The sequence below is a fragment of the Anoplophora glabripennis genome, unplaced genomic scaffold (genome assembly GCF_000390285.2).
Source record: "Anoplophora glabripennis isolate ALB-LARVAE unplaced genomic scaffold, Agla_2.0 scaffold69, whole genome shotgun sequence".
NCBI lineage: Eukaryota > Metazoa > Arthropoda > Insecta > Coleoptera > Cerambycidae > Anoplophora > Anoplophora glabripennis.
Window position 1 is genome coordinate 1347397 of NW_019416383.1, and position 25829 is coordinate 1373225.

The 25829-nt window shown below is 32.1% G+C and overlaps 2 protein-coding genes across 5 annotated transcripts in view; one reads left to right on the forward strand and one right to left on the reverse strand.

Moving 5' to 3' along the window:
- The first annotated feature begins 4242 nt into the window (after window positions 1–4242).
- Window positions 4243–9353, forward strand: LOC108917071 (odorant receptor 22c-like). Its single transcript, XM_018723503.1, has 5 exons — window positions 4243–4557; window positions 4649–4748; window positions 8274–8363; window positions 8423–8578; window positions 9105–9353. Exons 1-5 carry the CDS (start codon window positions 4358–4360, stop codon window positions 9153–9155), a joined length of 597 nt encoding a protein of 198 aa, XP_018579019.1. The 5' UTR covers window positions 4243–4357; the 3' UTR covers window positions 9156–9353.
- Window positions 9354–11646: 2293 nt separating this feature from the next.
- Window positions 11647–25829, reverse strand: part of LOC108917073 (period circadian protein) — a 46164-nt gene continuing 31981 nt past the window's right edge. For all 4 annotated transcript variants that reach the window (XM_018723506.1, XM_018723505.1, XM_018723508.1 and 1 more), the window contains 7 exons: window positions 24826–25053; window positions 24566–24770; window positions 15725–16041; window positions 13002–13232; window positions 12684–12848; window positions 11881–12015; window positions 11647–11819 (listed from right to left, as the gene is read on the reverse strand). In XM_018723506.1, the coding sequence (XP_018579022.1) occupies window positions 11736–11819; window positions 11881–12015; window positions 12684–12848; window positions 13002–13232; window positions 15725–16041; window positions 24566–24770; window positions 24826–25053 (1365 nt within the window). In that variant the 3' untranslated portion in view covers window positions 11647–11735. The remainder of the gene's footprint in view (window positions 11820–11880; window positions 12016–12683; window positions 12849–13001; window positions 13233–15724; window positions 16042–24565; window positions 24771–24825; window positions 25054–25829) is intronic.

Consider the following 25829-nt stretch of genomic DNA (forward strand, 5'->3'; position numbering starts at 1 on the left):
ATAAGATATAGAACATAATTACAAAATATAGAATAAAAATTGCAATAAAAAATTAAAAATTGCAATAAAAAAATTAAAATAAAAAATTAAAATTAAAACTAAAAACCAGACTCATTGAAGACACAACACATATACTCATCAATATTATAGAAGGGATTCTGTAAGAGAAATCGCTTTACTTTGTTACGAAAGACAACACAAGAATTTATCTGTTTAAAATGCGTTGGCAACTTATTATATAATTTAATGGACATAATAAAAGGGCCATTAGCCGTTAACGTTAGGCGATGCTGGGGTATTTTTAAATTAAGAGATTCTCTCAGATTATAGCCAGAAGACTGAGTTGTATTGGCGCGTGTAATGAAATTTGTTAAATGGTTTTTCACATATGTAACACAGCTTAAAATATATAGTGAATAAACTGTAAGAATACCTAATCTTTTAAATAATTGTCTGCAAGAATCTCGTGCCTTTGAATTAGTCATTGTACGTATAATCTTTTTTTGGAGAATAAATAAATCTTTAATATGTGACGAGTTACCCCAACAAATAATGCAGTAGCTTAAATTAGACTGAACATAACCAAAGTAATACATTTTTAAAATTTCCAAATCTACAAATTTGCCTAAACGCCAAAGAACAAAACAATGTTTTGCCAATTTATTCAATAATTCGTTAATATGATTTAACCAAGATAACTTTGAATCCAAGAGGACTCCCAAAAATTTTACTGAAGTATTTTGTTGAATAGTTTTGTTGTTAAATTTGACTAATATACTACAATTTATTTCTTTAGTATTGAACACGATCAGATCAGTTTTTGTGCCATTTAAAGCTAAATTATTATTTTTACAATAATTTTGCATGCTAATCACAACACTTGATGCAAGGCCACTAAGTGCCGCAATAGATTCCGATTTAACCGCCACAGAAGTGTCATCTGCGAACATTGTTACAAATCTTTTTGAATTAGCAATCATTTCAATGTTATTAATAAATAGTAAGAACAAAAATGGGCCTAAAATGCTCCCTTGAGGGACACCTAATTGGATATGCCTCGGTTGTGAAAAATATTGACTACCATTGACATTTAAAAGAACTTCTTGAGTTCTTCCTTGTAAATAGCTATTAAGCCAGTTCAGCGCAGGACCTCTTATGCCATACCTTTCTAACTTGCTTAACAAAAGTGTATGATCAACTACATCGAATGCCCTAGTCAAATCAAATAATATACATGCACATTTGTCTTTATTTTCTAATGCATTTAATATAAAGCTATATAAAGATAAAATTGCATCTTGTGTCGCCAAACTTTTTCTAAATCCGAACTGATTTTTATTAATTATGTTATTATTTTCTGCGAAACTTAATATTCTTAAATAAAATGCCCTTTCAAATATTTTAGAAAATACAGAAAGGAGTGCTATTCCTCGGTAATTAGATATTAAATACTTATCATTCTTTTTATGGATAGGAATAATTACAGCTTTTTTTAATATAGAAGGGAAATATCCTTCCTATAAAAGATAGATTGATCAAACTAGTCAAAGGAACGGATATAAATGAGATTATTTTATTAAAAATTGTGCATGGAATGCTATCAAAACGCCGAATTTTTCGTGCAAACTTTCCTAATTATATCCATTACTTCTATTTCTGTAAAAGGGAACAAGAATATGGAATTAGACACAAAAGGGATGCCTAAAGACACAAACCTTTGAAACTTTTTATCATGTAAGCACATGGCCGAATCGAATATTCCGATGCTGAATTTTCTGCTCTTTCCATTTCGGGGGTCGAAAAGGAGGGTCGCAATTTAAAAAACCGACATGATCATGACATTACCTTGAACATTGACCTTGACATAAAGGTCAAGGTTACCATCGGATGCGCCCTGAAACATGCTGAGACTTTTGTCCTCACCATTTATCCTAAAAATGCATTCCCGCTGAGATTTTTGGGGGTTTCCATACTTTCAACTAACCCTGTATGATATGACAGCAGGATGGTAGGTAAGAACAAATGGACAGTCTGTGATAAGGTGTTTGTAATACGGTAAGTAATTTCGCGATTTTTTCCGTAAGCTAAGTATTTGTGTTTTCACTTTCATTGTCAATGAAATCACTATGTGATTATGGAGGAAACATGCTTGTTGTATACAAATCAAGAAAGAGTTCAGATGGTTAGAGCTCACTTTTGCAAGAAGAAAAAGGTGCGGCTGCAAGAAGATGATATCAAATGAATCATTCCAACAGGTAAGGATTAAATAAGAAAATGTTTGATAGTTCAACATTTAAGAGATTCTGTGAAAGGTGGTTCACTCAGTAGAACATCCTATAACACAGGATGATTCACAACACGCGTCATGAAAAATGGAGAATTTTTGTAAAATCCTTATAATTTCCGAGAAGGAAATTATTGAAGTTGTAGTATTTTCAACCTTTACATCGCCGGGCTACTGTAGTCTCTAGCGCCATTCGCGTGGCTCCAGGCGATTCCGATGTTAGTATTTACGTTTTTGGGATAGTGTTTACATTAGTTTTTCGAGTATCAAAAATGGTTTACGTGTATAGCAACTCGGGGAGTTGATGGATATCGTTTTATTTTATGGTGAAGCAAGATAACATTTGTGTTAGTTTGTAGAAACTGGGTAAGACGGACAATGTGTTTACACGTCGGTGAACAAAATTTTGAACAGTTGTACTATCATGTAAGTATGTCAAATTATTTTATTAATAAAAATCACAAATTAAGTTTGTTAATTAATAATAACCATAGCGGCAAAAGCAGTTGAATTTGCAGATATAAAATAGGTGTTATAAAATTTTATTTATTCTTTACTTGGGAAAGAAATTCTTTACATTTTTTTCCAGTGCCGTGCAGAAGTGAATTTTTAAATCATTTTCAAACTGACCTTTTTGATTTTCTTTTACAAAATTGTATTTGTAAGAGTCCCCTGTACATTCAATTTTTTTTTGGATAAGTTCTGATTCGCCCTGTATAACATAAGACATGGGAATAAGATTATGACTTCTAGTTTATGGTAAGAACTATATTTATTGTATATCGATTAATAATACTCATTTTTAGGTGATTAAAAATGGATATTTGTTTTCGCACTTTTTCACTAATCGCTATAGACCTACATACTTGTCCTACCAACAGAGATTGCACAGCATATTTAGATAGCGTTTAGCTCAGTTTTGCACTAATGTTCTAAAACACAGCGTAATTATTTCAATTACCTAAGACTATTTTAATCTACACTATTCAAAATAAAAATGAAGCAATTATGTATATTGTATATACATTAAATTTATTAAATAAAACTCAAAAGTTATAAATTTCATTAACATTCCGTCTTTTCTTAGTAGGACCATATTATTGATACATTCATGGAAAATTGCATCTAAATATTTAAAGAAGTAATTATATTCACATGTAAATAAAACACATAAATATTTAACAGTATCATATGCAAATTAATAGGAAGCAATAAAAGACTTAGAATTTACATATATTCATTTTCCATTTCCATGAAATTTAACTATAATCTTTAATTAACAATACAAACATTTGAAAAGCATATAAAGGATAACATTCGATACAACAATATATGACCTACTGTGAAAATAGACTGTTTCTTACCGACTAACTAATTAAAATTATTTAGAGGATACTTTTGTATTCGAAAACATCATTATGTACAAAATTGAGAAGAATGGGGCTTTTTCATACAGCCTAAACTATCTGAAGATGACGTATCAAATTCCTCTCTCTATGGATAAGTCTTATCTGAAGAAGTTCGTCGCAATTTATTTGCTGTCGAAGGTGGTTAGCTTCTTCTTTACTATTATTGGGCCTTTACTGTTTCTAATAGTTATAATAGGGAGTAAGTAAACGTAAGAGTAGAATAGTATTTAGCTAAATAGTTTTACGCCTAATTTATTTTTAGCAAAGATAGGTATACCTAACTATTTTTATTACAGCTCATTCAGAAACGGATATAAGCGAAGCTACTTCTATTGCTTTAGGTGGCACTGCAGCATTTCTAGTAAATGTATTATTTACTTTAAAATACAAACAATGGTCCGACTTTTTCAAAGATCTCGAAGACTTAAAAAAATTCGGCAAACCAGCGTCTTACCAAAAAACGGTAAATTTCTTAAACCGCTTCGGATACATTAGCATCTTTGGTTCCTTTATGGTCATAATAATTTACGGCTTGACAGCTTGGTACAACACCAAATTGATCAAAGAGATCAATGAAGATTTTGATCAAATTAGCCCTGTATTAGTCCCGATATGGCTACCATTCGGTGCCAATAATCTAACCGCAGGTACCATCATTTTTACGATGCAAATCATCTTCACTGGACTTCTTACAGGTCAACCGCTTCTAATTCAAAGCTTCATAATATACGAGTCAACAGAGATATTGATATGTTACATCAATCACTTGAATGATAACTTCAAGAAAACATTCGAAGCATCATCGAGGGTAGAAATGAGAAATAGGCTTCGGTTTTGCATCGGTTACCATGTCCACTTACTTAAGTAGGTACTCAGTCCTTTTGATCTTATCGTTTTTGTAAAATTGGGTATAAAATTGTATGTGCAGTTTCCCAGTTCAAATTTTTCGTTTTAGACTGGGATACCGTCTTAGTTCACTTGTAAAATATACAGTTGGGCACATGTCCCTGTTGTCTGCCTTGGTTTGCGGTTGTATGGCCAATCAAATGTTAACTGTAAGTACTGCATTATTTAAATATCCAGCAACACTAAAAACCAAACCTTTCTAATTAATTTTAGATAGTTTTTCCGATTCATTGAAGGATATATTGATAGCTTAGTTGAAAAGAGTATGAATGTCTTAATAGATGAAAAGAATTATCATCCTTCACTTTTCATCAAATGTAATATTAACCCGCTAATAGTTTAAATTTCTGGAAAGCTACTCATAGCTCTATAAGCCTTTATTAGTTGTCAAATGAGACTTTCTGAATGAATTTAGTGGTCTTGATACATACCGCAGTAAATCAACTTCATAATAAACTTGCTTCTATATTTCAAGCATCCGTTACTAAACACATGGATCACAGAGTGTATATCCTCCTTGGTTTAATATTAATCTGATATTTAATCTTAGACAGAAATCTAAATGTTTTAATATAAAGGAACCAAGGACATGTCAGTCCTTGATCAATTCAAAACTCGAGCGGTCAGTTAAAGTGGTTGTTTACAGATAGACCAGGGCGGATCTGTTTTGAGGTGGATGTGAGAGGGGGCAAGCAAATTTTTTTTGGATTACCTTCATTAAAACTTACATAATAAAAGTGTAGATCCCTAGATCTGGGCGAGGTCCGGAACATTTTCAAAATTGCAAAAATGTTACAAACATTTAAAAAATACCTATTGCATCTGAGTTTTTTACTTACATCTTGAAACCTATGTATTTTGGAAAAATATTGAAGAGGAAAATGTTTTGGAATTGAATTTTGCACAATATACTGTAAGTTAAATATGTTTAAATTTATTACCTATCTTGCAAAATAGCATTAATTGATGAAAAAAAGGCAAAACAATCAAGTTTTTTTGAATAATTCTTTTCAAAATATTTTAATTTCTCAGAGGGCATTCTAATTTTGGTAAAAAAAAAAAACTATAGAGTATAATAAAACGACACACCAAATTTCAATAAAATCGCTTCGATAGTTTTCGCAAAATAATATTTTGAAAAAAAATTCAATATGTTGCACAGCCTGAAATAAAGCATCTAGATATTTGAAAATTTTTTCACCTAGAATAGACCGCTCAACCTTTCAAATGATTTTCGAAAAACTGAAATGTGTTGATTAGGACGGCCACAGTAAATTTTTAAAGTAAACCTTTTTTAGTTTTAAACAATTAGACTACCTACATTTTATCAAATTGCAATTTACTTTTTTTTTTCAAAAATTATAAATTTAAATAGGTACTAATTTTTCTTAATTTTATCTGTAGTTAACAAAAAAATTAATTTCCAAATAATTTTTTTTTAATGTTTCCAAATATATTTTTTTTAATTTGAATATTCGAAATTTTTTTTTTTTATTTTATTCAAAAAATTATTTTGTGAAAACTATTGAACCGATTTTAATGAAATTTGGTGTGTTGTGTTATTATACTATAAAGTTTTTTTTATCAAAATAAGAATACCCTCGGAGCAATTAAAATATTTAAAAAAATTATCCAAAAAACTTGATTTTGCCTTTTTTTCATCAATTATTATTGCTATTTTGCAACATCGGTAATAAATTTAAATAGTTTTTACTTACAGTATAAAATTTATTTCTAAAACGTTTTTCCTCTTCAATATTCTTCCAAAATGCATAGGTTCCAAGATATAAGTAAAACACTGAGATAAAATAGGTATTTTTTTAAAATTGTTTAAACATTTTTGCAATTTTGAAAATATTCCGGACGTCGCCCGGATCTAAGGATCTACACTTTTATTATGTGAGTTGTACTGAAGGTATTCCAGCAAAAGTGAACTTACCCCCTCTAATATCCAAGAAGTGGGATATTTCGAAAGATCCAACCTGGTGTAAGATTGGATAGTCAATATATAGCAAACTCGGAAGTCGGAAGCAAATATAAACCAGGGTCTTTCCCGTTCTTAGAATTATGTAAATTCTAAATTCAATAACAAGTAAGTTAGATGTCCCTCTAATATTTACAAATTTCTTTCAGAGTTCTTATAATAAATAACCTAACACAAAATTATATAAATTCAGATATTGCGGAATTGGATAATTTAGCTTCTTCGACCAAGATATCTTGCGTTATTTAAAAAAATTCAAATCTAAGACTACTAGCGGACCTGACGGAATTTCAGCACTTAATCCTTTGGCAGTGTTCTAATCTCATTTTTCACTCTGATATTTTCCGTTGTATATAGAAATTATTTAAAATTAAATATATTAGAGAACACACTTTTTGTTGACTTATATCTGACACGCGCCTTTAGGTAACGTTTGCCATCTGAATCCAGAAATGATCCCAGTTTTTCTCTCTATCACGTAAGCGTTTTACTCCTTTTTTCAAAAAATCATACAAAGTATACTTTTGTCCATATAAAGGTTTGTGTATTGTTACTATAAATCAAATCGTATACAAATAGTGAAGTTCTGCTTCAAAACATACATACTAAGATAAAAATGTACGCTTATAGCTTTACCTGGAGTGTCCAATCTGATGACAGTCTCGCTTGATGCTCCAACAATAGTTAGCAGTCATATGTATATCCCATCTACCTTAATATAATACCTCCATAATCTTGGTAGAATCGTTCGCCTTACTCATTATTGACTGCAACGGGAAGTCATCAAGATGCCTTTGTATTCTGTTCTCGTTTATTTCCAAGAAAGTCATTGATAACCAAGCATTCATTTGAGGTTTATCTTTAATGAGCTGCCGAGTTTGTGGACCGTCAGATACACCGCCTTTGTCTTTTCAAGAGAAAGGTTACGAAATGCAAAAATAAGATACTTGAAACAGTTCCCTTCAGTTGGTAGAGCTTTGACGAATTGCTTCATTAGATTCAGTTTTCAATGCAGAGGTGGGAATATAATATTCGTTCTGTCAACAAGTGGCTCATGAAGAATGTTCGGATCACCAGATTTGAGGTCCAATCTTAAAGGCCAATTTGACTCCACCCAATTCTTCACACGAGCTCTGCTGTCCCACAGAGAAAACAGGAATTTTGCTTGACAGTGCAATGACTTACTTTATGTCTCCATAATCTTCACGAAAATAAACTGAATGGTCAATTGGAATGGCATCTAATGATTGGTTAATCAAAAACAGAATGTACCTCAATTCACTACATATTGACAATCTTGAAAAGGTTCAGTGCCGTTAAGACTATTCGATTTGATGGTGATACCCTCCTTTCCTCAGTCGGTTCTGTTGGATCGCTTTCAATTTATTTCACTTGTTAATGGACGTAATATTAGAAAGAATTACCCGCTACACAACATTTGCAATATTTATAATAAAGGGTTGACTTCTACTGGCCTTTTTTCCTTTAACTTAGCTCATATTAAGAAAATTTTATAAAGTATTATATCTCATTTGTTTGAATTTTTTTGTGTATATCATTCAGTTATATAATTTTTCACGCTATAAGTATCTGCTCAACTTTCCGTTTTCTAAGACCATCATTATTGAACCTGAAGTTCAATTTATTAAAAGATTCTTTAATTTTGCTTTTTTTATACAATATGTTTTAGACCAAACCCATAGGATCCTTTACATTTTTGATAGCTTGGCTAATTGCCGTATTTTCTTATTGCCATGCAGGTCAAAGGATCAAAGACAAGGTTGGTAGACTAATTTCCATGAAAACTTAAAAAAGTTAATAAAGACCATGCTTTTGTAGACTATATCCATCGGTGATGCATTATATGAATCCAAGTGGTACAATGCCGATAATGAGACTATGAAAGATGTGCAGTTCATATTAATGAGATGTCGAAAGCCGATATGCTATGAAGCGATACCTCTGGGAATAACCGATTACCCCTTTTATTTTATGGTAAAAACTGAAATTGTCTTACGTTTATAATGCGTTACTTTTACTTACATTCCATAAGCAAAAGATGTTGCGAAATGGAAAGTTCAAATTTACAACAGAATATTAATAGCAGATATGATAGGCAAAGGCATTTTCGGTATACAGGATCGTGTAACTTTTGTATTTCACATTCTTTAAAAACAAAAAAGTTAATGGGGGAGGTCAAATTATAGTGAATCATCCTGTACATCTCAAGGCAACTTTTAAAATCATAATTGTTTTCCTGGAAGTACAGTCTACTTAGAAAATTGTACTTTTTCGATGTAATTTACCTTGCTCTTTCTAGCATGGAAGTATTGTTAAAAAAATAACCTTGAAATCGTTCAAAATTATTACGTACCAAATTTGGATCAGAACGTTAACATCGGAAACGTTTTTTACACTTTCTTAGCACTCTTAAAAAATAAATCGGAAATAAAAAATAATTATATCCCTTTTATTGTTCTAGGTGCATTGTTCAATTGTTTATTAATCTATTTAATTTCAGATGATCAAAACTGGATATTCTTATTTCACATTGTTAAACCAGTCTACATAGATGTGAATGGTATTGCTTTCGGAAATTGACACAACAAATAAAACACAATTTAGAAATAGCGATCTTTGATTTCACCATAAGCAACCGATTATTCCCTATTGGAATATGTACTTCTAAACAAAAAGGCAAGATGGAACACCATAAATTTTCAACAGATTTTCATTTATATGTAGATTTATAAAGCAATAAAAATCTAGCAGTAGCAAGTATTAACTTTTCTTCTTCAGCTGTTTCGATATCAATTTTTTCAAATACAAGTTTCCACTAATTGAACTTTTGAGTATCTCAAAAAAGTCGTTTTAAAAATAACACAAACACGCATAAAAGTTTATTCTTTTGATCAGACCCTGGTATTGGCATGTTTTAAGATCCATTGAACATGAATCTGAAGTCAATTTGGCGTTAGCACTCATACCGGAAAGGTATCCGATTTAGGGTAAAAGTATTCGGTAGTTTTCTTTTAACAAGGCAATTGTCTGTTGTCTTCAAAAGTAGTCCACCATCATATTCATATGTCCCACTTACCCTGACACCGTTTTTCCATTTCCTTTAAAGAAGAAAACTTTTTCGAGGAAGATGAAGAGGAAGACGAGAAGGAATACGAAGCAATGACAAGGAAATTGATTTATTTTATTTTTATACATATACCCTGGGATTTAAAGAAACATCCGCAAACGTTTAATCAGAGTGAGTTAAATGATCTTACTCTAAGTTTAATAAAAAGGCGGATCTGAATTAGGATACAGAACTGTAAAAAAAAATTATCTGTGTATTGAAGATAGTGCGTTAGTGTATTGTTCCGAACCTATAAACGAGTTAAAATAAAAACGAGTGGGAGGATATTCACTGACTCTTCAAAACAAAACTTGGAGGTAGTTTAGCTAAAAATGGTAATAAATATACTTCAGTTTCAATACAACACTCAACAAAGCTGAAAAAAAATTATGGCAATATGAAATAGGTAGAAAAAAATAAGAAGTTCAGAGCGCATATGGAAAATTTGTGGATATTTCAAAATGGAGCAGCAATCAGATTCTAAGTATCCCTGTTCATGAATCTGTAGAGATAGGAAGAATAGCTATGAACAAAAAACTCAGCTTAATCGAGATCTGAATCCAGGATCTTTTAACTTTACTCAAGTGCGTTTGCTAGATCAATCCAATGCTCTGTTTCCTCCATTACACAAAATTTGAACTAATGAAAGAATTCGTTAAGGCTTTTGACAAGGCTTCAAAAATGTAACGAAGAACTACTTGTGTAACCACAAAAGTAACAATTATAAAGGTATAAGGGTAAGTGGAAGATGAGTAGTATGACAGCAGCCTACTGTTAAATATGTTTAAAGAAGACAAAATGTAAGGTTAGAGGTGAAGAGACACACTACATAGATATTTTGAAAAGCATCTTTTTTTAGGAATTGGGTGGGCATATTCTAGAAGATTCACGTTCACTGTGTTCCAATACACAGGGTGTAAGAACTGCTATTACTTCAGCATGAGATATAGCTATCATAAATGAACAAAGAAGTTGTATATTACAGGGGTGTAAGTTAAACAGCGATATTGGGGAGTTTCATCATAACATGACAACAGCGTTTAACCTGCTGCTGCACACCACGTATGCACGCGGCAGACTTGTCCTACGGAAAAAATGTAAACAGCTATTATTGTGAAACATTTAATAAATTTTAAGACAATTGTTTTCCAATTTTTAAATAAATAAAATAAAATGTATATATTTTGTAGTACGAAGATAGTGTTATTAAATTTTAGGTCGAATTTTAGTAATTATGAATCTCTTAAAACACAAACTTAACTTTTAATTAAATTATGTATTTGAAAAATATGTAATTAAAATACCCAAAGATTCACGTCGTCCAAATAATCATACGTATTAAAAATAATTTAGATACTTACCAAAAAGCAAAATTCAGTAATTTTTAAACGCATAAGTACAAAACAAACTACAACAAATGCTGAAAATGTCCACCACCATTTTCGAAGCATGCACGACACCTTCGAATCCAATTTTTGCGCGCTCGCTGGAAGACACCTCAAAAAAAAGGAAATAGTGGTATGCAAAAAACACTCCGACACGGTCGAATCCAGATACCAACTGAATTGCATATTGGTGGTTGCTGGATAGGATGATGGCATTCAGTATACGGACCAACCTCTCCCACTAAGTTACAATCCTTAAGCATATTCACAAATAACTCATTTTATGGGGATTTAGGGGCAACATACCATTTTTTTGGTTGTTTAGTAATAATTATATCCGTGTTGAATTTGTAGAAATAGATCAATGTCTTTGACAAATGGTATTCCATTTGGGAAAAAATTCACATAAAGAACTGTTAATGAAACAAATATAAATTTTTCCTCATTTTTTATATAATTCATTTAGCATAAATGTAACTGTAAATACTAAAAATATTAATATAAATACTGTGAATACAAAAATTTGAAATCCTATCTAATGTAAGAATAACATCAAAATTTTAATAGTTTACAAAATATTACTTTATAAATAAATATATAATTATTTGTATAAAAATAAACTTTTATAGATACAAAGACTTCAGTGATTGGGAGGGGGAGGAAAGGGGGCATTTTCTTCATAAATCATCACCAGAGAACTATAAGATCGTCTTTTTTTCTTTGGCTGCCAAAGAAAATGGAATTTTACAATTTTGAACAGAAAACAAAATGACATTCTGACTTACTTTTGCTATATTTGCAGAATTTTCGTCACTACTACTGCTAGATGTAATTCCTTCATCCAACGTTAGCTTTTTCGACAACCCCTCGAGTTCCATATCTATATACAATTGATTTAATTGGTCGTTTACCATCACCGGCTGCAAGAAAAATAAGAGAAGAAATAATTAATAAAAATTTCAATCCTTCAGTCATAAACAAAATTTTAAACCAGAAACCAGAATATAGTTTTCCTAAGGCTTTTGATACGCTAAATCTGAATACAAGGAAAAAGAGTGTTTGGATCAGAAAGGTCATTCAAAGCGCTTGCGGATGTGACAACTGATTATTGCCATAAGAAATAAACATGCGATAGCATTGAACACTTTGCAATAGAAGGGAAAAAGAGAAAATGTCGGTAAGTATTGCGTCATATTGAGGACAACTTTAGTAGAAAGTTTATGACTGGGATTCATACTTTGATAAATCCGTGTTATTCGATGCATTTATCAATACGCTATGGTTAACATAGCATACAAGAGGTGGGCAGCGCTAAGAAATGACATGAGATTTGCGGAGAAAAATTACCTCAACCATCAGCGCGTCGAAATCATCAGTAGGTATGATTTTTGGTTTAGAAGGTTAGTCATATTTTGTCGGTCAGTTTAATTGATCACTAAGGAACATTATATATTTTACCAGTTCAACAATTTTTATAGATATTATATTAATTTGTAGACAGTGGTTCAGTTAATTTAAGACTTCTTCAGATTTTGGTGTTTTAAGTTTTGAGTTAAGTGCAAACTTTGTATTCTTATCACTGACTTACCTGAGTTATTTCCTTAAGGACGTTTAAATCTGCTTCTAAAATATCTTCGAGATCTTTAACAGTCATTTGGTACCTATAAATTAGATCCGGGGATGTCGCAACAGACTCTAACCATGGTGGATCTTTTTTCCTAATTGGATAATTCCTACGGTCTTTCCACGTATTCTGAAACAACAATCAAAGAAAACCTTAAAATTTAAACAGTTATGGTAGTGTAAGAAAAAGACATATTACAGAGCTACAACTTTTCATTTATGGAGAAACTCCTTTTGCTTCTATCACTTAAGTATTATTTTTTTAATATCAATTATTGCTTACATCATCTGTTCTATTAGTCCTATTCTCCATGATGTTTGAATCATCGTTAGATCCAGAACCAGTGTCAGTTTTGAGAAATGAAGAATAGGAAGAAGAATAACAACTACTTTCTTCATCGTTAGTTTGGTTGTTGTTATTAAAAGTGTTGTTGTTACTAAAAGTGTTGTTGTTAATAAAAGTGTTGTTGTTTCTATAAGCATTTTCTTTTTTAGGCTCGACGATTTCATTAATCTGAAAAAACATTAACAAAAAATGTATTATTATAATACATACTTAGGCGCATACACAGAAATAAAAAACAATCAGTTAAACGGACTTTTAGTAGTCTGTAGCACTTGTTCTCTATATCACCGTGAAAAATAGAGATAAACACAATACTTAAACCAAAGAGTTTACATTCGAATGTTATTGACTTAGCAATGGGGTTTTGTAATAAAAATAATAGAGTTAAATCAGGAACATCTTTTACAAAGACAAAGAATAGAATACATACATACAAGCATATCCAAACTACTATTGCAAACAAAAGACAACACACATAACAAAAAATAACCTTGCTAGGGTTCTGAATGAACAACTCCATTTCTGTTTCACCATCGGGAGGACTGACCAATGGTGAATCAGGTGAGCACACCGACTGCAAACCCAGATCCTTTCGCGAGCATTCCGACAATGCCTAAAAAAATTGTCCTAGTTATGTTATGAAAACTTCGGTATCTATTGGTATTAGTATTGGTATTTTATTCCACCAATACTTTGTATAATAAGTCTTCCAATTTTCAATAAGGGTGGTTATAATGTAATTTTTCTATATTAAATTCATTTAAAAAGTTTTAGTTACAGTAATAAAGGGTGATTGACAACTTATCCAAAAGATTTTGGCGCTTTCGAGGGAAAAATGTTGAGAGTCGTTATATTTAACTGGGCGACAGGGTGTTTATTGAAAAGTACCTTATTTGACCGCGGCAGCTTTTCGCCTGAATGTAGAACCTTTCCGGATATATATGTGGCAAATGCTGTTACCTTACCGCAGTCGATTTATGGAAGAAATGGAATGTAGCAGCCAAAGAACAAATTTGAAATATTGTGGAAGGAAATTCCCGTATAAGTACGAGTATCCCAATCAACAATGTGGTTTACACGAGGTTCAAATGTATCCCTAACATAGCAAGAATATCCTTGGATTAGGTTTTGTAAATGATAGTTACAATAATTTGCTTAAAACTTAAGATTTACACTTGTGTTAGTTACGGATGAAGCTAGGATAAATAGTTTTCGCAACACATATTATGTCTTGAAAATTCTTGAAAATTCGTAGATAATTGAACGGGATTCAAAAGGTGTAGACATGTTTCAAACATATGTACGTTATATAAAGTTACAGAAAGACGAAAAACAGTTTCCTAGCTGGTTACCACGTCATCAATTTAAATTTTTTTAATGGAAAGAACAAACTCTGAAACTGGAGACTGACTCTTCCGACCAGTATTTACTTTTATATTGGCTACCGTCTCCGTTGGAATTATTTTTATATTTCTGGATGTCTAATGTCTTCTCTGTAGGTATTACTTAGGAATAATGGGTGTCTTGTATCTACTTATGAGCTCAACAGTTGCTGACTTGTTTCCTTTGTTATTATTTAGGTGCAACTTATGTCCCTTTAAACTTCGTCCTAACATGCACCTTGGTTTTTGAGTACATCGCTCTTGCATCTTGGGAAAATGCTACCTCTATGTTCCAAGAGGATTATAGATGGTATTAACAGGTAGGTTAGAGTCGACAGGTTATCAATTTTCCTCATTTTCCTTGATCTTAGACGTTATTCAATTTTTTCTAAGAGCTAATTGATATAGTTCATAATCCATCCAAATGTTCTGGCCTATGAATCAGAACGTCACAAAATAGTAATTTCAAATCATTCACCAGAGCGTCATGGATCAGTATACCGGGTGTTCAAAAAGTTTGGAACCCCCCCTCTATCTCAGAAAATACTGCTCAAACAAAAAAATGATTAGGACAAAAGTCGCAGGGTTTTAAGTGAGCAATCCAACAGTGACCATGACGGACATTTAGAGGTCAAGTGGAAAATTTTAAATGGAACCATATACTATTGACCTTGGAAATGGAAAAATGGAAAATTTTACGTTCGGATATGACCTTGAACATGACCTTCAAGGTCATTTAGAGGTCAAGTTAAAAATTTAAGGTTCCATTTAAAATTTTCAACTTGACCTCTAAATGACCTTGAAGGTCATGGTCAAGGACAAATCCGAACGTAAAATGTCCATTTTTTCCATTTCCAGGGTCAAAAGTATATGGTTCCATTTAAAATTTTCAACTTGACCTCTAAATGACCTTCAAGGTCATGGTCAAGGTCACCGCTGGATTACTCACTCAAAACCCTGCATCCTAATAATTTTTTTGTTTGAGCAGTATTTTCTGAAATAGATGGGGGTTCCAAACTTTCTGAACACCCTGTATATGGCCTGTTAAAAGATAAAATATTAAAATCAACCGATGACGTGGCAACCGACGTGGAAATTGTTTTTATTAGAAAGATCATTAGAAATTATTTCAAATTTATTTACTAGTAACATTATCACCATCTACAAAAACTATTTAACATATTTTTTCAAAGAAGAACTATTCTTATCTGAAAATGTCATCAACTGCAAAACAATACCCATCTGACCCTACCCCGTAAAAAAGGCATAATTACCAACCTTATTAGCCACACTGGCGGAAGCGATGGACCCCATGGCACTTCCAGGTTCAGCCTTAACCGAAGTCGCCTGACTGGCAGGCCTTTGGAACTGGGGGGCTTTCACGGGGGTGCCAGGTTTATGCTCAGTTTGCAGGACAGAACTGCTCGAAAGACCGTTCACCTGTTGCAGATTGCTGATGGGTCGAGCTTCTGGAGTGATGGCTGGAATGGATGGAACCATGGGCACTGGAAGGACGGGCAGGGTGGGGCAGATGAGAGGGGAAGCGGGGTAAAGGGCGCTGTTGTAGTTGTAGATCATTCCGGGCATGTATTGCACTGAAAAAGTATTTGTTAGAAAAAAACGTTTATAGTCCAGTGTAAAAATAGTAGGCAGAAACGTACTCTGTGATTCCATGAGCGTATCACTTTAGAGAGTTCCGAAAATTGTGAAATATAGAATAATAGATATGTCGATATGTCGAAAAGTTATTTTTTATACTTTTATTTTTTTTGTTTTTATTTTTTGAAAATAATTTATGAATTTTTACTTTAATTTTACATTTAAATCGTAATTAAATAGCTAACAAAATATTGAAAATACAAGTTTACTTTGCCTTAATATGTAAAAAAAATAACTTTTTAAATGAACGATAGCTTCATTTATTTATTTAATAATAGTAAAATAATTCCGAAATTGAAATTTTAATTAATATTTCGTTTAACAATAANCATTACTTCTATTTCTGTAAAAGGGAACAAGAATATGGAATTAGACACAAAAGGGATGCCTAAAGACACATCCCTTTGAAACTTTTTATCATGTAAGCACATGGCCGAATCGAATATTCCGATGCTGAATTTTCTGCTCTTTCCATTTCGGGGGTCGAAAAGGAGGGTCGCAATTTAAAAAACCGACATGATCATGACATTACCTTGAACATTGACCTTGACATAAAGGTCAAGGTTACCATCGGATGCGCCCTGAAACATGCTGAGACTTTTGTCCTCACCATTTATCCTAAAAATGCATTCCCGCTGAGATTTTTGGGGGTTTCCATACTTTCAACTAACCCTGTATGATATGACAGCAGGATGGTAGGTAAGAACAAATGGACAGTCTGTGATAAGGTGTTTGTAATACGGTAAGTAATTTCGCGATTTTTTCCGTAAGCTAAGTATTTGTGTTTTCACTTTCATTGTCAATGAAATCACTATGTGATTATGGAGGAAACATGCTTGTTGTATACAAATCAAGAAAGAGTTCAGATGGTTAGAGCTCACTTTTGCAAGAAGAAAAAGGTGCGGCTGCAAGAAGATGATATCAAATGAATCATTCCAACAGGTAAGGATTAAATAAGAAAATGTTTGATAGTTCAACATTTAAGAGATTCTGTGAAAGGTGGTTCACTCAGTAGAACATCCTATAACACAGGATGATTCACAACACGCGTCATGAAAAATGGAGAATTTTTGTAAAATCCTTATAATTTCCGAGAAGGAAATTATTGAAGTTGTAGTATTTTCAACCTTTACATCGCCGGGCTACTGTAGTCTCTAGCGCCATTCGCGTGGCTCCAGGCGATTCCGATGTTAGTATTTACGTTTTTGGGATAGTGTTTACATTAGTTTTTCGAGTATCAAAAATGGTTTACGTGTATAGCAACTCGGGGAGTTGATGGATATCGTTTTATTTTATGGTGAAGCAAGATAACATTTGTGTTAGTTTGTAGAAACTGGGTAAGACGGACAATGTGTTTACACGTCGGTGAACAAAATTTTGAACAGTTGTACTATCATGTAAGTATGTCAAATTATTTTATTAATAAAAATCACAAATTAAGTTTGTTAATTAATAATAACCATAGCGGCAAAAGCAGTTGAATTTGCAGATATAAAATAGGTGTTATAAAATTTTATTTATTCTTTACTTGGGAAAGAAATTCTTTACATTTTTTTCCAGTGCCGTGCAGAAGTGAATTTTTAAATCATTTTCAAACTGACCTTTTTGATTTTCTTTTACAAAATTGTATTTGTAAGAGTCCCCTGTACATTCAATTTTTTTTTGGATAAGTTCTGATTCGCCCTGTATAACATAAGACATGGGAATAAGATTATGACTTCTAGTTTATGGTAAGAACTATATTTATTGTATATCGATTAATAATACTCATTTTTAGGTGATTAAAAATGGATATTTGTTTTCGCACTTTTTCACTAATCGCTATAGACCTACATACTTGTCCTACCAACAGAGATTGCACAGCATATTTAGATAGCGTTTAGCTCAGTTTTGCACTAATGTTCTAAAACACAGCGTAATTATTTCAATTACCTAAGACTATTTTAATCTACACTATTCAAAATAAAAATGAAGCAATTATGTATATTGTATATACATTAAATTTATTAAATAAAACTCAAAAGTTATAAATTTCATTAACATTCCGTCTTTTCTTAGTAGGACCATATTATTGATACATTCATGGAAAATTGCATCTAAATATTTAAAGAAGTAATTATATTCACATGTAAATAAAACACATAAATATTTAACAGTATCATATGCAAATTAATAGGAAGCAATAAAAGACTTAGAATTTACATATATTCATTTTCCATTTCCATGAAATTTAACTATAATCTTTAATTAACAATACAAACATTTGAAAAGCATATAAAGGATAACATTCGATACAACAATATATGACCTACTGTGAAAATAGACTGTTTCTTACCGACTAACTAATTAAAATTATTTAGAGGATACTTTTGTATTCGAAAACATCATTATGTACAAAATTGAGAAGAATGGGGCTTTTTCATACAGCCTAAACTATCTGAAGATGACGTATCAAATTCCTCTCTCTATGGATAAGTCTTATCTGAAGAAGTTCGTCGCAATTTATTTGCTGTCGAAGGTGGTTAGCTTCTTCTTTACTATTATTGGGCCTTTACTGTTTCTAATAGTTATAATAGGGAGTAAGTAAACGTAAGAGTAGAATAGTATTTAGCTAAATAGTTTTACGCCTAATTTATTTTTAGCAAAGATAGGTATACCTAACTATTTTTATTACAGCTCATTCAGAAACGGATATAAGCGAAGCTACTTCTATTGCTTTAGGTGGCACTGCAGCATTTCTAGTAAATGTATTATTTACTTTAAAATACAAACAATGGTCCGACTTTTTCAAAGATCTCGAAGACTTAAAAAAATTCGGCAAACCAGCGTCTTACCAAAAAACGGTAAATTTCTTAAACCGCTTCGGATACATTAGCATCTTTGGTTCCTTTATGGTCATAATAATTTACGGCTTGACAGCTTGGTACAACACCAAATTGATCAAAGAGATCAATGAAGATTTTGATCAAATTAGCCCTGTATTAGTCCCGATATGGCTACCATTCGGTGCCAATAATCTAACCGCAGGTACCATCATTTTTACGATGCAAATCATCTTCACTGGACTTCTTACAGGTCAACCGCTTCTAATTCAAAGCTTCATAATATACGAGTCAACAGAGATATTGATATGTTACATCAATCACTTGAATGATAACTTCAAGAAAACATTCGAAGCATCATCGAGGGTAGAAATGAGAAATAGGCTTCGGTTTTGCATCGGTTACCATGTCCACTTACTTAAGTAGGTACTCAGTCCTTTTGATCTTATCGTTTTTGTAAAATTGGGTATAAAATTGTATGTGCAGTTTCCCAGTTCAAATTTTTCGTTTTAGACTGGGATACCGTCTTAGTTCACTTGTAAAATATACAGTTGGGCACATGTCCCTGTTGTCTGCCTTGGTTTGCGGTTGTATGGCCAATCAAATGTTAACTGTAAGTACTGCATTATTTAAATATCCAGCAACACTAAAAACCAAACCTTTCTAATTAATTTTAGATAGTTTTTCCGATTCATTGAAGGATATATTGATAGCTTAGTTGAAAAGAGTATGAATGTCTTAATAGATGAAAAGAATTATCATCCTTCACTTTTCATCAAATGTAATATTAACCCGCTAATAGTTTAAATTTCTGGAAAGCTACTCATAGCTCTATAAGCCTTTATTAGTTGTCAAATGAGACTTTCTGAATGAATTTAGTGGTCTTGATACATACCGCAGTAAATCAACTTCATAATAAACTTGCTTCTATATTTCAAGCATCCGTTACTAAACACATGGATCACAGAGTGTATATCCTCCTTGGTTTAATATTAATCTGATATTTAATCTTAGACAGAAATCTAAATGTTTTAATATAAAGGAACCAAGGACATGTCAGTCCTTGATCAATTCAAAACTCGAGCGGTCAGTTAAAGTGGTTGTTTACAGATAGACCAGGGCGGATCTGTTTTGAGGTGGATGTGAGAGGGGGCAAGCAAATTTTTTTTGGATTACCTTCATTAAAACTTACATAATAAAAGTGTAGATCCCTAGATCTGGGCGAGGTCCGGAACATTTTCAAAATTGCAAAAATGTTACAAACATTTAAAAAATACCTATTGCATCTGAGTTTTTTACTTACATCTTGAAACCTATGTATTTTGGAAAAATATTGAAGAGGAAAATGTTTTGGAATTGAATTTTGCACAATATACTGTAAGTTAAATATGTTTAAATTTATTACCTATCTTGCAAAATAGCATTAATTGATGAAAAAAAGGCAAAACAATCAAGTTTTTTTGAATAATTCTTTTCAAAATATTTTAATTTCTCAGAGGGCATTCTAATTTTGGTAAAAAAAAAAAACTATAGAGTATAATAAAACGACACACCAAATTTCAATAAAATCGCTTCGATAGTTTTCGCAAAATAATATTTTGAAAAAAAATTCAATATGTTGCACAGCCTGAAATAAAGCATCTAGATATTTGAAAATTTTTTCACCTAGAATAGACCGCTCAACCTTTCAAATGATTTTCGAAAAACTGAAATGTGTTGATTAGGACGGCCACAGTAAATTTTTAAAGTAAACCTTTTTTAGTTTTAAACAATTAGACTACCTACATTTTATCAAATTGCAATTTACTTTTTTTTTTCAAAAATTATAAATTTAAATAGGTACTAATTTTTCTTAATTTTATCTGTAGTTAACAAAAAAATTAATTTCCAAATAATTTTTTTTTAATGTTTCCAAATATATTTTTTTTAATTTGAATATTCGAAATTTTTTTTTTTTATTTTATTCAAAAAATTATTTTGTGAAAACTATTGAACCGATTTTAATGAAATTTGGTGTGTTGTGTTATTATACTATAAAGTTTTTTTTATCAAAATAAGAATACCCTCGGAGCAATTAAAATAATTTAAAAAATTATCCAAAAAACTTGATTTTGCCTTTTTTTCATCAATTATTATTGCTATTTTGCAACATCGGTAATAAATTTAAATAGTTTTTACTTACAGTATAAAATTTATTTCTAAAACGTTTTTCCTCTTCAATATTCTTCCAAAATGCATAGGTTCCAAGATATAAGTAAAACACTGAGATAAAATAGGTATTTTTTTAAAATTGTTTAAACATTTTTGCAATTTTGAAAATATTCCGGACGTCGCCCGGATCTAAGGATCTACACTTTTATTATGTGAGTTGTACTGAAGGTATTCCAGCAAAAGTGAACTTACCCCCTCTAATATCCAAGAAGTGGGATATTTCGAAAGATCCAACCTGGTGTAAGATTGGATAGTCAATATATAGCAAACTCGGAAGTCGGAAGCAAATATAAACCAGGGTCTTTCCCGTTCTTAGAATTATGTAAATTCTAAATTCAATAACAAGTAAGTTAGATGTCCCTCTAATATTTACAAATTTCTTTCAGAGTTCTTATAATAAATAACCTAACACAAAATTATATAAATTCAGATATTGCGGAATTGGATAATTTAGCTTCTTCGACCAAGATATCTTGCGTTATTTAAAAAAATTCAAATCTAAGACTACTAGCGGACCTGACGGAATTTCAGCACTTAATCCTTTGGCAGTGTTCTAATCTCATTTTTCACTCTGATATTTTCCGTTGTATATAGAAATTATTTAAAATTAAATATATTAGAGAACACACTTTTTGTTGACTTATATCTGACACGCGCCTTTAGGTAACGTTTGCCATCTGAATCCAGAAATGATCCCAGTTTTTCTCTCTATCACGTAAGCGTTTTACTCCTTTTTTCAAAAAATCATACAAAGTATACTTTTGTCCATATAAAGGTTTGTGTATTGTTACTATAAATCAAATCGTATACAAATAGTGAAGTTCTGCTTCAAAACATACATACTAAGATAAAAATGTACGCTTATAGCTTTACCTGGAGTGTCCAATCTGATGACAGTCTCGCTTGATGCTCCAACAATAGTTAGCAGTCATATGTATATCCCATCTACCTTAATATAATACCTCCATAATCTTGGTAGAATCGTTCGCCTTACTCATTATTGACTGCAACGGGAAGTCATCAAGATGCCTTTGTATTCTGTTCTCGTTTATTTCCAAGAAAGTCATTGATAACCAAGCATTCATTTGAGGTTTATCTTTAATGAGCTGCCGAGTTTGTGGACCGTCAGATACACCGCCTTTGTCTTTTCAAGAGAAAGGTTACGAAATGCAAAAATAAGATACTTGAAACAGTTCCCTTCAGTTGGTAGAGCTTTGACGAATTGCTTCATTAGATTCAGTTTTCAATGCAGAGGTGGGAATATAATATTCGTTCTGTCAACAAGTGGCTCATGAAGAATGTTCGGATCACCAGATTTGAGGTCCAATCTTAAAGGCCAATTTGACTCCACCCAATTCTTCACACGAGCTCTGCTGTCCCACAGAGAAAACAGGAATTTTGCTTGACAGTGCAATGACTTACTTTATGTCTCCATAATCTTCACGAAAATAAACTGAATGGTCAATTGGAATGGCATCTAATGATTGGTTAATCAAAAACAGAATGTACCTCAATTCACTACATATTGACAATCTTGAAAAGGTTCAGTGCCGTTAAGACTATTCGATTTGATGGTGATACCCTCCTTTCCTCAGTCGGTTCTGTTGGATCGCTTTCAATTTATTTCACTTGTTAATGGACGTAATATTAGAAAGAATTACCCGCTACACAACATTTGCAATATTTATAATAAAGGGTTGACTTCTACTGGCCTTTTTTCCTTTAACTTAGCTCATATTAAGAAAATTTTATAAAGTATTATATCTCATTTGTTTGAATTTTTTTGTGTATATCATTCAGTTATATAATTTTTCACGCTATAAGTATCTGCTCAACTTTCCGTTTTCTAAGACCATCATTATTGAACCTGAAGTTCAATTTATTAAAAGATTCTTTAATTTTGCTTTTTTTATACAATATGTTTTAGACCAAACCCATAGGATCCTTTACATTTTTGATAGCTTGGCTAATTGCCGTATTTTCTTATTGCCATGCAGGTCAAAGGATCAAAGACAAGGTTGGTAGACTAATTTCCATGAAAACTTAAAAAAGTTAATNCTGGGGTTCAGGGCTATTCTACGAATTCGTAAATATGCCCATTGATATTTTTTCGTCGAGCTACCCCAGTTTAAAAAAAATAGAAGTTTCTACGATGAATAGAAGCCGAGATATTGCAAAATTTACAACGCGCATCAATTTGAACTTTGGATTTCACTTTTCTCGCGCGCGCGATTCATTTGGACGAGCTTCTTCCACCACCACGCCGCCGGCAGCCTGACAGTTTACTTAGCGAATACCTTCTCTTTAAAGGGCCCCTGAGTCGTTAATTTTCCATATTTTTCAATGCAATTCACGGGAAATCGTAGTTTACGTCGTAAACTTTATTTTGCGAAAAATTCCAGTCTTAATGTTTATAAACAATTGCGCTACGATTAAAAAGAAAATTCTTATCTTGGCTCCTGTTGTTGGTTGTAGATGGTGCTTTTTTTTAATTTGTATTTTTTTGCCAGCTATCTATTGAATCTATTTTCGGTGAGGTAGCAACAATTTTATTCAAATTATTTATAAGTGAAAAACGCACGATTTTTTAATGCACAATTTGAGAATGTTAATGTCAAAAAAAGGTGATATTTTTTAATAGGCCGCATAATTACGTCTTTAAGATTACAATGACGCTTTCAGAATCATGTTTGGTTGAAAATTAACGCCTGTACAGAGGCTTAAAGTTGATAACTTTTGGAGCCTCCGTTATAAACATTGAATTGTGCGAAAACTATTGCACCTACAGCGCCCACTTTTGGCACACCTTTAAAGTATGACAAAACCCTCAACTTGTCATAGGTTTTATAAAATTTTAACAATAAATGCGATAGTTATAAACAAATTAAAAAATGGCCACTTTTCTTGTTTTTTTGCAATAACTTTTTCGTTTATTAACCGAATTTAATTTAACAAGTCTCATTTCGTAGATAATTTTACTACCTACAAGCTGTCTGTGAGGCACTTTTCGCTAAAATTGATGGTTTTCCCTGCAAAGTGAAAAAACTGTTTTCCTCACTTATTTGTTTAAATAGATAAAAGACAATCTTACAATAATCTCGCGGATCGGACTTTTTTCGAGTAAAAATTTTATTTGCTTGGCCTAATTATCCTGACAAATTGCAGATTGAATTTTTTTAACGTTCAAAATTAAATTTTGAAAATAATACGTTTTTCTCACTTGTACGCTCATGACAAGCACTGACCCGTATCAGTTGGAAACTGATAACCTTTTTATAAGCGACAAGAAAGAAAATAGGCACTTGTAACAATAGAGTGGCACATTAAAATTTCCGTGAGAAAAATACACTCGTTGCAAAAAATTTCATTGATTTATGACTCTACTGCCTACTATTTTGGCAGTGCAGCACTGAATTAATTTTCCTACCTTGGTATCTTGAAGATGCTACACAAGGATCATTGTATTGTCCTGCAATCGTGGTCTGGTGCGTGGTGGGAATGTAGTAAACAGGGAACATTCCCGTAGCGAAGCCCCCAGGACCGGTTGGTGTTGTACTCATAGTACAAGCTTGAGTGTTATTCATTGGTGTTACCGTTACAGAGAAAGGCGGCCAAAGATTTACATCGTTTAACTGAAACAACATTCACTCTCGCATTTCGAGTTGATTTAAAGCAAATATTCCTTACCCCTGATTGAAATATATTGTCATTGCGGGGAATACTAGTCGTAACTGGTTGATTGTGTAAATTGGGCAGTTTTGTCGGTGATGACGCACCGTTGGTAGTCGGTGTGACGTCGTCCTTCTGGTTGATTATGCCTCCTAGGTGTTTGTACTTAGACACTTTGTGATTATCGCCATCTCTAGAATAAGAACCGCTCCTTTTCACTCCGTGAGTGTATCCCGCAAGAATTTGCTGAAAAGAATTGATTACTTAGAAATCAGTTTTTTTAAACAATTCCAAATATTAAAAGGATTCGATGCAAAATTCGTAACTAGACCAGCGATTCCCAAAAACATACATCCAAACGCATCCAAAAAGGTTTTAGGAAACACTAATCTAGACAAATAGTTAACGAATGTGACGTTACTCATTTTCCCACAAACTCTCAAATATTTTTTTATAGTCCTGTATATATGTGATATACTGGCGAGTTTATAAAAAGATCTTAGTCCTTCCTTAGCCGTAACTTAACCCTAACCTCAACCCTCGTCTTAACCTTATTATTTTTACCTCGTTTATAAAAAATTGACTTATTCATGCGAGGTAGCAAAGTGTTAGAGCCCGTTCAATATTTATTAAGATAGAATTCCAAAAAAAAATAAGCCAATAAAGTTCTGTTATCGGAATTACTGTAACAATTACTTGAAATTTTCAGTTATTTTCAGAATATTAAAAAATTATACACGTTAAACACGATACTCTTCGACTGGGAATTCAATTATTTTCTTTTATTTTTCACCTCCATTGATTTATTTTAATAAGAAATTGCACTGAAAATGCATAGGACGAAAGAAACATGCCTTCGTAACGGCAAAACATAGTATGTACTGCAAGCTGCTACAGTGAACACCAAGCCGCCAATGTCTTTCTACCTCGAGTGTCGAATGCGGTTAATTCCAAAAAAGTGATGCAGGAGTCTACTTGGAATTCTATCTAAACAAATATAGTGCGGACTGTACATCTGCGAA